Genomic DNA, 15734 nt, shown 5'->3' with positions numbered 1-15734 from the left:
TGTATTCTAATCTCTGGGAAACTTTGGTGCAGGTTAAGTAGGCAGAAGATTATAAAATACAGTTGCCCTCTTTGAAATAAATTTCTCCAACTGTCCCCCCTCCATAACAGTGACCAGTGAACAGTGATGCATTATCTGTAAGTTACATTAATAGTCCAGAAGTCTTTGTACACTGGGAAGGATGCTAGAGGTCTGCTCCTGAAGTGATTACAGCATACTTCATATTAGCTTACAATCAACATTTCTGCCAGAATGACAGAAAAGCTGAAGATGAGACAAAATCTCAGTTGTACTTGTTAAGAAGTGCCAAGCATTTATAAAAAGCACAAGCACATGGAGTCAGAGACCCAACAAATTGTGCCTCAGACAATTACTGCACATCGTCATGGAAGAAAAGGTGATCCCTTTCCAAAACTCTCTCTTGGGTTAATGTTCCTCATTTGAGGAGGCTTTCTTTGGGGAACAAAGCTCAGAGCTTACCACCACCCAGTGCAGCCAACATGAAACAACCACCTACTGAATCTCTTGGAACAGACCTGCTGACCACAACATAATAGGGATTATTCATTTCATTTCATCCTAAACATAAGATAGCATTTTGTGTGCATGACAGTAAGTGAGGTAATAAACTAAATTAATTGTTAATTGACAATCAATTGATACTGGTTATAGCTACAGCAGATAATACCAGAAAAATATTATTGTCGATAAGTATGATCTAATGATAATCCAGGAACTGTATACCAGTCTAAAAGAGAGACAGCTGACTGGCTTCACATGTAATGGTTTTCTGTTGTTCATGATTTGTATCATCTGCAATGCCTGTGGGATGAGTGACAAGGTTGTGATATGGCTGTAAAGAGTTAGTAACATGGCTTTTTAGTGGCTTGCTAGTTCAGAGACTAAGAGAACGACATTGACCTCTGCACATTTTTTAATACATAGCCAGAGATTCATTAGATGAAGTTAGAATGTGTACAGTTAGAGAATTAGTATTATTTTGATTAAATGTGGCTAGAGTTTGCTTCAAGTTAGAATCATATGAGAAATCCATCACACTGGGCTTGTATCAAAGGAATTTGTAAAGATCCCTGGAAGAACAAAAGAAGAGTAAAAAATACCTGCTTTATAAAACACAGGGGACAAAAGTATCAAATGTACAGTTATACAAGAACTCCTTAATATAAATATTAAAACATACAATAAAAACCTACTTGAAAGTGATCTTCAAAACCCTTGGTCAAGGGAAGATTTAAAACTCTCTTTCCTACATTGTATTGTATCTTAATAACCACTGTAACTTTCTCAAGGGCAAGAAGCCAAGAAAATATTCCTTCCTTACTGCAAGTTCAGCTTTAGCTTTCTTGTGAGAAGTATGTTATTGTTAGCTGTGACAACAATAGTTAAAATAGTTACAGTAAGTAACATTGGTACTTGCAGCAGTCATCTTGGTTTTCTTTTTTTCTTTTTCTTTTTAAATCTTTTTAAGAATAGGACATGTACATTTCTCCTCATTATTTAATTAAAACAATTTCATGACTCACACTAGGACTAGATAAAAATATTTCTATAGATCTGTAACTTTTGCAAGGAAAAATGCATTGTACTGGAATTCTCACAGAGTAGTAGGAAATAATTTCTTATCTCAAACTCCAGGTACATGCAATGTTCTTAGTCAAATTTAGTTTAGGGTGTCAAATTCTTCTTAATCATAAAGCCCAAGAATTAAGATGAACTAGCAGTATGCATTTTAACCAGAACAAAGAGATCTGTAGGTGATGCTGGAAAATATTTAGAGGTCATCTTCATACACCTGGAGACATCCTCATGTGCTAATACACTGCTGACTTGCCATCTTTAGTCTTGATCATCTAGTTACATCGAGGAAGAAATTTCTTATGAATTTCAATTCTCTGCCCACCAACAATAAGAAAGAATACAGTTCAGTTATCACAGGATCAAGGAAAGTCTCAGACAGCCATTCCACATGAAGTTACTGACTATTTCTCTGCCTAGCTGACAACTTAAAGGAGCAGGCATTGTTACCACAGAAAATTTAAAAAATCTATATTATGTATACTGTAATTAAACAGAAATATGTGGACTGTCTTCTCTAAGTAGAATATTTCCTTGGAATATAAATGAATTTAAAAGGAAGGTGTTTAAGTGAATATACACTTACACTAGCAAAACTGTACTTCACATCAATAAAGACTATTCCATCATTCTCTCACCCAAACTAAATGTGTTACATGGGTAGAAAGAACACTTTTGCTGGTGCAGCCATGCAAAGGAAAGTGACTTCACAGCAATAAAGTTCAGTGATCATAGCTCCCCAGGTTTCTTACAAACATCAATGTGGCATAAAATTAGTAAGAAACGTCGAATAGTGACAAAGTTAACTAAGACGAATATCCAAATTTTATGAGAGTATACACACACACACCAAATCCTTTCATGTTCTTTATACACTTTTTTTTTAATTCAATCATTTTATTCAGAGTTTAAGGAACTGAACCATTTGTAACTTTCTGTTAGTCTGTTTTAGCTGTTCTCTTTTCTTTTATTCTGCCACACAATATAATAGAACTGAAATGGCTGCATGATATATAATTAAAACTGAAACCTCAAAAAGAACAGAAATTGCTCAAAATAGTCATATTTTACCTTTTAATATACTGTAATAATATAATAATAATAATATAATTATAATAATTTAATATTCTGTATTTGACTCCGGCTAGTTTAGAATGTGCTTCTACATAGGAAGCAATGTATTTCATTACCTCTGCATTTGAATGACTATTTTTTGTAATGCATTTTTTTCAGTTTATTGAGTTAATATGCGCACTATTTATGAAGGTGAACTACTTTTTTCTCATACATCAATCAAAGAAGACAAAAGATATATGTTGAAATGGTGATGCCAATTCAGACATAAGAATTTCAAGTAATTCTGTAGAGTTTGATGGGGTTACTTGAAATTTACATGTGTACAGCATGGAACAAAATTTAGTCTAGCTCATTCTAAATGAAACAGTAAGCTCCACTGATAAAAACAATAAAAGATAGCTCATGCTGGGAAGTTGAAAAACTGCTAGCTCTTAAGTTATAACTGTGCAATATATTTTTAATGTACTGATGCACATTTCCTGCTGCTTTCTGATTACTGAAGAGCTATATACACCCTTATTTTCAGAAACAAGTCATCTTGTTGCACAGACTGAGGACCTATTGACAGAAGTGATTTGTCTGCTTCTGTAGTTCAGGATAAGCTGAACAGACCATGTCATTATTCCGTTTGCTGTGCAGCAAATCACACTTTGTGTGACTGGCTTGACAGTTATCTAGTAGAGGTAAGCCTAAAATGTTACAAAAAAATAAAAAGTTTTAAGTTTTCTAACTGAGGAGAGATTTTTGAAGTGAGCTTTAGTCATGCATGGACTTTTGAAAACATTAACAGACAGCTACTTCTAAATAAAAGCAAGCACGGTAGAGTACTGGCATCTTTTTTCAGTCATATATTATCAGTAAAGAACTGGCAGTACACTGAAGCTGTCAGGCCAGGTAGCTGAATCTAGTACACTCAAGAGTGATTAAACTGTGATCTCACTAATGAGTTTTATGGATTGGGATTTATCTTATTTTTCCCTTGTTTCAAAAGTACCTCAGCTAGGATATTTACTAACATTACCCAAGACAGAAGAGGTTGCAACCATAGATCTTTTTTCATGACCTATCATGTGATGAAAATTACATATATGAGTTAATTTCAGTTTGTGTTGTGAAAATAAATGAAATGAATTCTCAGATATTTGAATAGACATGGGATCCATGTTTTAAACTTGCCATTTAAATGAAGTAATATAAATTGTGTTTATTTTGTGCTGAAGTCTCCATCATTCAGAAAAATAGACCTAAAATACTTAAGAGGTAAGCTCAACTCACCAAGAAGCAAGATTTGAATCCTTTCTTTTTTAATTTTGTTTTTTAAGTTGATAAGATTTTCCCTGATAACTTCAATAAAACTATTTCAATTCAGTGTGTAAGGTATGTTCATGGTGGTAGAGGCAGTCCACACAATTAAGTCTTTGCTATCTCTAGATTCTATTTCATGAACAGCAGAAGAAAGAAATCAGTGACTGCTTTAAATCCTTCTCCAACTTCTTACTCCCTCAAATGCCATAGTAGAAGCATCCTCAGAGCAAGCATCACATGTCTGTGGAGGTAGGCTGCAGTGCCAAGTTGGAGATAGTCTACCTTTGCAGCTGTTACGCAGCAAATAACAGCTTTGCAGAAACACGGAATTTTTAAATTGTGATTTTGAGTTATTTTCAAAAACTGTTTTTTGCTTCTTTTTAGAAAGACAAAACCTTATTTCCAAAACTTTCTTTCAGAAGGTAATTTCTGCATGAATTCAATGTTTAGCATATGCAGACACTCAAAAATAATGCCACTTGGCACTTATCTTTTTAACTACAACCTTCTTAGCTAAACAGTTTATTACCACATTCTAATTCGTTACCACTAGCTTCAAGGAAATGCCTTGCGTAAGGAATGGTTCCTTGAATTTTGATTAACTTCCTTACCTGTTCATATCATCTAGATGTTCAGCAGCAAAATAAAAACTTTTGATCTTAGGATGGCAGGCTTTGAATGCGCTGTGGAGGAAAAACATAATTATAAAAATGTAATGGTACAACTTTTTTTTTTTTTAATGTAACAAAGTGTGGTCACCAAGCAATGAGATGGATTCAGATTTCCTGAGCTGTTAGAAGACCCCAGACATGATAAAAAAAATACAACATCCTTGAGTCCTGTGAGTCTCTCTCAACTCAGTATATTCTATGATATTAATGTTCATGATAGTGGCAGATTTCACTGACTGAAGTGTTCTGCAACTACACCTTATTTTATATGCGTATAAATAGAGACTGTATACTTACAGTGATAGTTTTATGCATTTTGCAATTTTATTGATATATACTGGAGGTGTCAATTTTTTCCTTGACTGAAAATTGACCAAAGAATTTATTCAATACAGCTGAAAATCTCGCAGTCTTGGTAATTTATGACATGCCAATGACCTTGACATTACCTTTAGCTCTGGTGACTGAGTTTCAAAAAGAAAAATGTGATGAGATTTACTTTTGAAAAGCTCTTATAAATCAACAATGTGCTCTTGAGGTCATTCTAAGCAATGGGCAATTACATCTCATCTTTTCTTTCTAACAAAGTAATCAACATGACTAGGCTGAGAGAATTAGTTGAAAGAATTTTGTAACTATCTTGCATAAAGATTTATGGTGAAGTTCTTAAAGATCTAGAAAATGCATCTGACAGTAATTAATAATTTACAATGCAGAAGAATCATTTTTGAGAATAGCCTGAAAGTCCTACCCAAGATAAGAAAAAAAATGCATAATATTCCTCAGGAAAATAAGGAAAACTGAAAGCACTTTATATGAAAAACATCAGTAACATTTTTCTGAGAGACAATGGATTTTATATGTATATATATATATATATATCTACACACACACACACACACACATACAATACAGTTCTCTCTCCAAGCTTTTGTTTTTCAGAAAAATGGTAATGATTCTCTTCCTATGTATCATGCTTGCAGATTGTAATATATGTTTGTATGTGCATGCACACACACATAAGTGTACTTATATATGCATATATTTATATATATATTTTTTTTCAGAAACGAGGTATATGAAGTTGAAATGCAGGAAAGGTACTGCTATTGAAAGTAGCATGTAATAATGAGACAAAAAGGACTCCTACATATTAGAGCATGACACAATGTTATGCAAGTGAAAGCAGATGTACAGTGATGTCTGCTCGATTTAAAAAGACATCAAGTTACTAAGACCCCAAACCTGACTTCTTAAAATTGCTACAGCATCTGCCATCTGGATTCCTACAGGTTTTTTTTTTTACTTTATCTGTCATCCAAGCAAGAAAATCTAACAGCCACATTTTACATTCTGCTATCCATCAGATATCAAATCAAGTAAAAACCAATTTAAGCAGGATGCATTTATGAGAAATAGGTTGACTTCATGTTGCCGCCCCTACAAAACATTCAAATGAAGCACTTTAGATTGTAGTCCAAGGACGAAGGACACAGCACAATAAGCCCAAGTTCATATTTCAATGCTCTTATTACATTCTGTTCTATAAGATCATAATGAAGAGTAGAGACCAACCTGAAGAGCTATGTAGACCAACTAATACAAAATCAGTGTATTCTTTGTAATTGTATGTACTATATGTTGTTTTGCCTTTGAACTGGCTTTTCTGTACAGTTTTCAGTAATTCCAGTCTTGATAAACTTCAGTCAAAGAATAGTAAAAAGAGTTAGAAGGCAAGCTAAAAAGTTTGCAACAGTAATGACTCTTAAGAATACCTCTGTGAGAGTACACACTCCTCATATCAACTAAATATGCATGAACTTGCATCTAAACAAAAAATGGGTTATGGCAATAGTGCGAATCTGGATATCAGCAAACAAAGATAGGTGAGAAGAAAAATGACTTATAAAGATTTAGGTCATACTCTAGATCAAGCCATTCCACCGTTCTCTTGTTTTACTCCGCCTCAGGACCTGTGTAATATACCAGCAGAGTTTGAGAACATGATAACTAAATCAAAGTCGTATTAAAGATGGATTTTTGTCCAGGTTTCAAGTAATAAAAATTACAACTCTCCCTTCTGACAAGGAGAGGAGAAAACTAGGAAAATAATAATAATGAGACAGGAGCAAGTAAGGAGCCTTGTTACTCTTAATTCAAAATGAAGTTAAAAAAACCACCACAACCACCACTAAAATTTACACAGTAAGAAAAAATAGAAACAGAAAATGTCCATTCTTCTTTAGGAAAGATGGCACAGAGAAACCACTTTGAATTTAGCTGTTCTGTATGAGCTCATTTTGTAATATCACTAAATGATCATTGTAATGAAGTCTATTATGTCACTGTTTTAGAAGAGAACATTGTCCTTTGTTTCACTTTTTCTACTGTATTGTACTGCTCCTATTGTATCATTGCATTATTTTTGAACATACTTACTATTTCTTTCGGCATTCACTGGCTCTGTCAATTTTAAATTCAGGTAGACTGATGAATCCTTCTGCTTTTTCATCCTGTAAAGATATTTTTAAAGGTGTCAGAAAAAAAAAATCCACATTGAAAACGAGTATTTTCCTTTGCCTGCTTCTTACACAAGGAATACCAGTACATTCTCTGCTCTGGCTAACCTCCTGCAGAAGTCACTGGGACTTTTGCCAAAGTACTAAGATACCTTGGTGTAAAATACCATTTTAAATACTCAGTTTTCTCAAACAATTTCACAACTGAATGAGCATTTGAAAATATACAAAATGACCAAATGTATGCAGGCAATTAGTTATTTTAATTAATTAATTTCAGGGGAGGATGATCTAATTAGTAAGGAGAAATGCAGCCTACTGTAAGGAAGAGAGAAAAAAAGTGGAAAAAAAATCCCAACAATTTAAATAAATGTTATTTACCATCTTTATCACAACTAGGATGTGTAATATCATTTCAGCTACTTGTTATCTCTCTCCAGCACACAGAGAAGGGATCTAACCTTCTTCCTCTGTTCTATAAAGTCTTGCACATAGGTTATTTTATCAGATACTCAATCTCCCTTGACTTTACATGACTCGAAATACCTATGTCAAACAACTGACACATCAACACCACAGACTCTCTTTGATTGCTGATGACTGCATGAGAAATTAATGCAGGATCATGAGAGTGAAGCTGCAGAAAACAACTATATTTTAAGGAATTCCAAAGAATTATATCCTTCTTAGAATCTCTACAGCCATATGTGATACATGTGCAGTCTATGTAATTATTTTCTTTCTTAAAGAAAAACAACTGACAAAGGTCAACATGTAAGACTGGATTAGGAGCTGTTCTGTGAGGGGTACAAAGCTGTAAGATGTTCTTCATTAGAACATATTTTAAAATGAAAAGAAAGTTGCTTATAATAAACCTATTATTATTTTTTTTTTACGGTTTCCGAAGGAAATAAACAAATAGCAAGATCATGGTTAACTTAACTGTCCATCTGTCATTGTGGCCTCCCTGAACCTCCCAGCTTTTGAATCAGTTGGTGAGGAAGTTGAGGTCTCAGAAAATCCTGGAAAGTCAGGGAAACCAGGAGCAGAAAGGTGACACAGGATCTCAGATCACGGACCTCTCCAAGGGAAAGCTACACATGGTTCAGTGGTTCCTCAGGCTCCTCATCTAGCTTGTGGCTAGTCATTGCATTAGTACCTATGAATTTCTACTCTGATGAAGACCTTGTAGTGCATCTTTGAGAGGGAAGATGGGGAGGAGGGACTTAGTGTTACTGACATAAAGTTGAGATGAAGGCACAGAAGGAGTGAATGTATGGGAAAAACAGGCTCTGTTCATAGAACAACTTGCTTTCTATCTGCTCATTCTACTCAGGGATAAGTTTGGGATCACAATATTTAAAAATGTCACACATAAACACTGGCAGTGATTAAAACAACAAGTCCAAATCTGAGTGCACTCATATGTTGGTAACGGTTTCATCTCAGGATACTAGTAAAGTTAAAAATTAAAGCTTTCTACCTGACTAGCAAAAAGTTTTACTGCTTAGGCTGATATAAATAATCCTGTACAAATACAAAACATGTCGCACAATCGAAGCTGTAAACAATTCAGTTGGGCTGCTCTGATGCTCTTAAATTCAGCATATATGAGCCCTGAAACAATAATAAAAAATACAGAGGAGGAATGACAGGAAAAAACTGAAAAAACAAAACAGAGCTTTTGGTGATCTCACTGGCACATATAAATAAGGAACGCTAGGCAGCACATCATTAAAGTTTACATTCTCATGACTAAACCTGAATGACAACATTAAATAAACCAGCTTTTCCCTTTCAATAGCTTGAGGATAGATTTATGCTAAAATGGTGAGAACAAGACCCTGAAAAGTGTGTTTTTGATTCTTGTAGTAAAGGGTGAATCTGAAGGATTAATTGCCTCCAGACCTTAATGGTAATTTAGGCAGGTAGTTAATATGAGTGTAGTTATTTGGGTGAATAAAGCTATCTATCTGCAGAGATAAGCACTCAAAGCACTGACTTTCCACAAAAACAAGGCATTAGCACTGCACAGGTTATAAGAGGAAACAATAAGCAGACATTCTTACCTCTTCATTGATATACCAGTAGAGAGATGTATCTTTCAGGACAAACCAATATTTTTTCCATTTCTGGGAGAAATAACTCTTGGCATCTTTCTTTTTCCAAAGCCAGCCTTCACAGTCTCCTCGGCCAAGATCTTTACATGAGATCCGTCTTTTGCTTTTACCAGGAATAGGAGCTGAAAATGACAAGTTGATATGAAACCATTTGACTTGTCCACTCAGTCAACAAGTTAGCTATAAAACACTTCGTATTTGCATCAGAACATTAAGGAAAAATTTCAGCCTCCATTTTCTGTTACCAAGTTACTACAGATCTTTTATTTGGACCACAAAGTACATGCAAGTCATCATAACTTAAAAAAATAAACAATAACAAAACAATATTCAGCACTTTACAGAGCTTATATTCTAAAGATGAGACAAAAAAGCAACACAGAAAATGTTTTTTGAGAAAAGAAAGACAAAATATTTAAAATACGAAGAATGGTTATTCATCATTTCCAACTAATTAATATTTCATGTCAGATTAAAGCAAACAGCATATACGTTCGTGTATTTCACACCTGGCTACTAATTGCTCAATATTTTTGTGAAATAAAACTAGACATACACTTAATTGGGATTTTAAACCTCTCTTTGAACCTCCATTTGCAGCAGAACATTTCCTGAGGCCCTTGTACTTCTAAATCAAAGGAAAACAGTTTACTGTAATATAATTACCAGACAGCCTAAGTAATGAGCACAAACTGCAGTAAAGCATTATATGGATACAGCTGCAAAAACAATCCTGTCCACAAAGAAGCTAGAATGTAAATATTCAAGAAAAATAAATAATAGCAGATGTATGGTGATAAGGTAACAGGCTACTGTAAGACTTAAACAGCAGACTTCTTAATATCATGTTCAAGGAATTCAGTGTATTTCTGTTCAAGTGAATTATAGATTTGTCTGGAGCAACCAAGTTTGTCTACGGTACTGGCATACGTAAACACTGATGTTTGCAGTTTTCTTCCTTCCAACACACGAAATTTATTTTTTACCTTTATTCTTCTTTTTACTTTTCTGCTGTAGAGAAGACTGCTGAAATGTCTAGAAGAAAATCAAAATAGAAGAAGTGATAATGCAGCACTTATATTCAACTGCATAACAGAAATGTAACACTGTGATCACTGAAGTCATTTTCAGGAAACACCTTCAGCCAATAGCTTTCTAGGCCAAAAGGATGTCAATTTTGGTTGTAAAAAGGTAATATGTTCATAAGACTGTAAAACAAAAGCACCTGGTTAAAAATACTAATGTAGACCAGAAATTAATCTGCATTAACATCTGAAAATTCTCTATAAAATAGTCCCTTATTTTTAATTCTATTAATAAAAAGTAACATACCTCTGTTTCCTATGATAGTGAAGCTATGCAGCACTTGCATTTCTAATAGATGGTCTAATTGCGATCTTCCTGACATAACTGCTTTAGTTGCTTTTAGTCAAAAGACACTTACAGGATGATCATTGTGACATCAGATATTTCGCTCAGAAATGAGTTTAATTATTGTAAATAGCAACAGTGAAGAAATCTCACAAATTAGTATTTTGTAATAGAAACCACTTTTCTTTAAACTAGATTTTGACTGAAAGTTTTACCCTTCAGTTTATCCAATCACATGAACAAACTCACTGCTTTGGAAATAAGACAGAAGTTGTTCCTTAAATTCCTAGTTTATTAAAAGCAGCAATGCATATTAACATATTTTATGGAGTTTTCTGTTAAAAAAAAAATTGAATGCAGATAATCGACATCACACCCGTGAATTGAAGAATTCTGTAATTAATCATTCTGAACATTTTAACACAATTTTAACTGTTTTGAATTTTAAATGTATATAAAGATAGATAAATATTTTTGTGCTGAAACCAAGAAATGGCCACACTACAGGGCCTGAATATTAAAACCTCTTACTGCAACTTACAGTGAATCAATACAGAAAAAACCCCAAAGCTTATTTTTCTCTTGTGGCTCATGAGTGCACAACAAAATCTTGAGTTGGAAGGGACCCACAAGGATCAAGGAGTCCAACTCCTGGCTCTACACACCACCACCTAAAATCCAAACCCTGTGTCTGAGGGTGCTGAACAAACACTCCTTGCATTCTGGCAGCTTGGTGCTGTAATAGCTGCCCTGAGAAACATTTTTTTTTTTAAACCAGAATATTTATAAGCAGTATGTATTAGTCAACATCATTCATTATATGGCATGATATACAACTCCAAAAGTAAGGCAAATGAAGATGAAATCTAAAAATATTTATTGTGGAAATCATCAAATGTTATCTGCAGCCTCTCAACAATTATTAGATAATGAATAAGGCCACTTTCTCGATGCTGTTTGGAATCTCTAAACAGTGTATAGGATGTATAGGACTTCTGGAGCTCTTATCCTACATCCTGATCAGATTAAAGCTTGTTTTGAAATTGAAGCCAATGGTAGATCATGTTCTTCGGGGTCGCCTAGTTCCATCCATCTCCAAGTAGGGAAACTCTACACTCAAGTGACCATCATAATGTTTATCCCTCTACAGTTTAGTTCTGTGATGTGACAAGTGTAAAAATAACACAAATACTTCTTTGTAATAGCACAAATCCTAAAAATATGGATTCACACCAAAACCAGAAATCCAACTGTACTAAAGCAATTTTACTGCATTATAATTTTCAATCACCTACCTACAAGGCTGGATTTCAACACATGTACACTACATTTTGGTTCTGCTACAATCTGAGTTCTAAGCAACTGTTTTAACGTACACATTGTCCTTGTTTCCAAGAACTCATTCTGAAATTAAATGGAAAATAGCATTCTATATTAAAGAAAGTTGTCAGTAATTCAAAAAATATACAAAATGAAAACAAAACTGCCACTGAAAACATGAAATAGATTAACATCTTTACACAAATGGAAATTTTCATTCCTGAAGAAAATTTGCAACTGTTTATTCAAATTCTGAATGACATGTTTTTCCATTGCACAAAATACAATTAACAAAATTTTCCATTACCCAAAGAAAGATGACACTTGATGGAAAGCTCCCTTGAGTACTTAGAGCCTCAGTCATTTGAATATGATAATCTCCTGCTATAATATGTGACGCCTGAGCTTCTATTTAATAATATATCTAAACTAAACCCTTTGACAAAAGCAGGTCTATACAGAGCATCAGAGAAACATTTTATGTATATATCTATATATCTATTTTTGCTATCAGCAGCCTCCAAAGCGTGTGTTATTTCAAGAGAGAGAAAATTATCTATAATAAGGATTATTGCTATGTTTCTATGGTTTATTTTGTGTTGAGTTGTTTTGTTTTTGACAAAAGTGCTAGCCTTCCCCTAGATAGTATTTCAGTCTGCTTCGTCTGAGGGCTTGGCTGCATATCCCAACAGCCATTTGAGATTTCCTTGTGCAGTCATAAGCCATAACAGCTGCAAGTGATCATTACTAAACTTGCTATGTGAGTTCTATTTACTTTAACACACTTCAAAATTGTTGACAGAGTTCTGAAAGCCCATCAAAAAATTGCACAGAAGTAAATAGCACTGTGCCCTGGGATATGTACACTTCACCATGCTTTTATGGTTATAGCATGGTATTGCAGCTACAGAGTAAAAAAAAGTTCTATATACTTGGAGGTTTACACTAAGAAAACAGGTCACCAACAATTTGTAATTCTACTGACTGCTGTAGCAAGAAAGTAATCACATATAGAAGCATAGTTAATAAAAACTGCTGGCATGCAATAACACACCAGCATTATAGTATGCACAACATAAACCTTTCAAGAAATCAAGGAATTAGACTTTCAGGTTTTTCTCTTGTCCTCAAAGCCTACTTTCAGCTTACTTGAATAGTACCAAGACTCATGTATATTTGATCAGAAGGGATGCGAAACTGAAAGCAAATAGTGAACATTCAGAAGCCTCAAAATGTGAATAATTATTACGGACTACTTAGCAGTAATTTGATATCTCTCTATATTTAAAAGTGTTAAATAATTTAAGTTTCAATGAATGTATTTATTTCACAATAGGAAACTTAAACTGATCAATATTAATATGGATTAAAGATGCTATCACGAGAGATGGATATTGATAAAACTCATACTAACAGAAAATTCAGGTAACAGAAAATTCTATCTGATACTTAAAATAAAAGGAGAAGACAAATGCATACCAAAGGGTTATCAAAACTATTGATTTGGGGCTACTGATTTTTCAGAAATCTGAGGAAGAAGCCCAGAGATTTGGGGTCAAACTATTCTTCTAATACCTATACAAGAGCTTCTCTAATAGCTAACGTATATGTGCACGTGACCAAGAGAATGTGAAACCCACATCCAAAAGACAGACATGTTCAAATAATCATGCGGAGTTTTTCATTGTAACAGAATATATAGTTCTGCTACAGAAGATCTGGATTAGACATAGAAATTAATGTCAAATTTGATGGTTCCTTAAGTCCTCTTTCAGATGTTTATTTCTTTCTTCAGGGATTCTCAACTTACTCATTTTGGAAGTGAGAACCAGGTTATGGGAATAATAATCTCCAACTCTTTAACCTGAATCTGGGCTCATTCCGATTTGGAAAGAAAATGCCAAATATCTTTATTGTTTGGTTTTTGAAAGCTCAAGTCAAGTCCGATTTTTCTGAAGCTGCAAGTTTAGACATTAAGGAACTATTTACAGTCATACACTTTACTCTCTGTCACCATAAGATAACTGTCTCTAGTCTCAGTAGAGTCACTTGCAACATTTCTAGTTACTGGAACTTTCCTCTGCAGATGGAAAACCTGATATCTGGAAAAAAAAAAGAAGAAAATCGGTACTGCCTATTATCTGACCTCCCACACTCTGATCACACCGACCACACTTGACCACACTGACTATGTTCTGTTTCCACAGTTCTGATGAACTACGTATAAACGTTTCCCTGTACTTGGTATGTTGAGATTCAAAATTTTTGGAAATAAAAAATGAAAAAGTAAAAAAAATCAAGTTTATTTACATTATATTGTCACACTGCCCAACATATTAAGCTAACTCGTGCTTAATAGTCATGTATTCCCAATGACAGCATTATGCTTTTTTGTTTGCTGTATTGTTTAGCAATGACGGGTAGCATTATTTTCATATGTGTTCACACAAAACATAGTTTTCAATAACTTTTTTACAAAGGCACGATGAGAGAAGACCTCTGGGAACAGAATTGTTTGAAACCTGCTGTAGGTCAGCAGTAGAACTGCATTCACAATAGATAACTACACTGTTTACAGCAAGGCCAAGTATCGACCTGTTGTTATGTTTAGGTCTCGAAACAAGAAGGGATTACTGTCAGCAATGTCTTGAAGCCAGCTGAGTCCAGAGAGGGCATCTGCAAGGCATTTTTGGAACAAGAGCTGAAGCTGAGCCAGACAGAACTTTATTGGCATAGGAGAGAAGAGACAAGGTATGAATTAATGCTCTGAAGGAGCCAGTTATCAAGGCTAAGGATCAGATAAACTAACTGAGGGTGAAAATACACTCAACGGGGAATCTATTAAAAAGTGGGAAATGGAAGGACTGCACTTCAAGTTATGATTGTATTCAGGAAAGCAAAAAATAATAAAAATATGTAACAGGCTTGTTTGAATTGCCTTTTGTGTTGACTGGACTTCAGAGATTGCGAACAAAAAATAACTGCAAAAATCAGGCCGCAGGGGATGTTTTCAGAAATGCTGCTATACTGTAACCACTAACTGTGTTATTATTCCCAAATCATTCTGTTTTTTGACTTATATTTTACCAGTTATCTGTTATTTTTGCTTATCTTCTGGACTTTGAACCTCTCATACATACAACATTATCTAATTATCTGCAGACGCAAGATTTTAGCAACATTTTCTTTGCTAAAAATGGTATCAAGTGACACTAATTGCAAACAAAGTATTTTTAACATGCTGCAGCAGCTCAAGTTTACAAAACTATTCAAAAAGCAGACCTTCATTGTGGATAGGTGAAATTCAACTGCAGTACATAGGATGACCCAAATGAGAGAAAATCTAACAAAAAGCATAGCACAGAATTTATGAAAGCAGCAACAGAAATGTTCCTAAACTCAAGTCACAGGTTGATAACTAAACAGTTATTGTACATGAGTAATTTGTAAATGCATAGTGAGCTGGAATCAAAAGTGAATTATAGGCAAAGGACATCGCAGCTGATCAACAGAGCCTTGAAACCTTCAGTCTCACCTCCCAGCAAAATTTATTGAATCAAATTTCAATCTTTTGGTGTCTTGGTAATGCAGACTTCTGCCTTTTTTCACAGCTCTTTTTGCTCTTGAGAATGCTCTATAATAAAATATCATACCTGGATTTAAAAAGATAACATTCACTATGTTTCTATTCTAGCTAGGACAGTTAATACTAAAGCACAGTATGAATGTTGCATATGAGTAGACCTCTAAAAGTG

At 34.3% G+C, this 15734-nt stretch overlaps 1 protein-coding gene across 3 annotated transcripts in view; it reads right to left on the bottom strand.

Annotated features, from left to right (window-relative positions):
• CNKSR2 (connector enhancer of kinase suppressor of Ras 2) overlaps nt 1–15734 on the bottom strand; it is a 204006-nt gene that overhangs the window by 45272 nt on the left and 143000 nt on the right. For all 3 annotated transcript variants that reach the window (XM_065741460.1, XM_065741461.1, XM_065741462.1), the window contains 4 exons: nt 10275–10323; nt 9238–9410; nt 7089–7162; nt 4590–4661 (listed from right to left, as the gene is read on the bottom strand). In XM_065741460.1, the coding sequence (XP_065597532.1) occupies nt 4590–4661; nt 7089–7162; nt 9238–9410; nt 10275–10323 (368 nt within the window). The remainder of the gene's footprint in view (nt 1–4589; nt 4662–7088; nt 7163–9237; nt 9411–10274; nt 10324–15734) is intronic.

Source organism: Cyrtonyx montezumae, unplaced genomic scaffold, assembly GCF_038088225.1.
Source record: "Cyrtonyx montezumae isolate F1298 unplaced genomic scaffold, pur_monq_1.0 scaffold_3, whole genome shotgun sequence".
NCBI classification, from domain to species: domain Eukaryota; kingdom Metazoa; phylum Chordata; class Aves; order Galliformes; family Odontophoridae; genus Cyrtonyx; species Cyrtonyx montezumae.
Note: the sequence above shows the minus strand (reverse complement) of the source record. Positions and strands in the feature narration are given on the sequence as shown.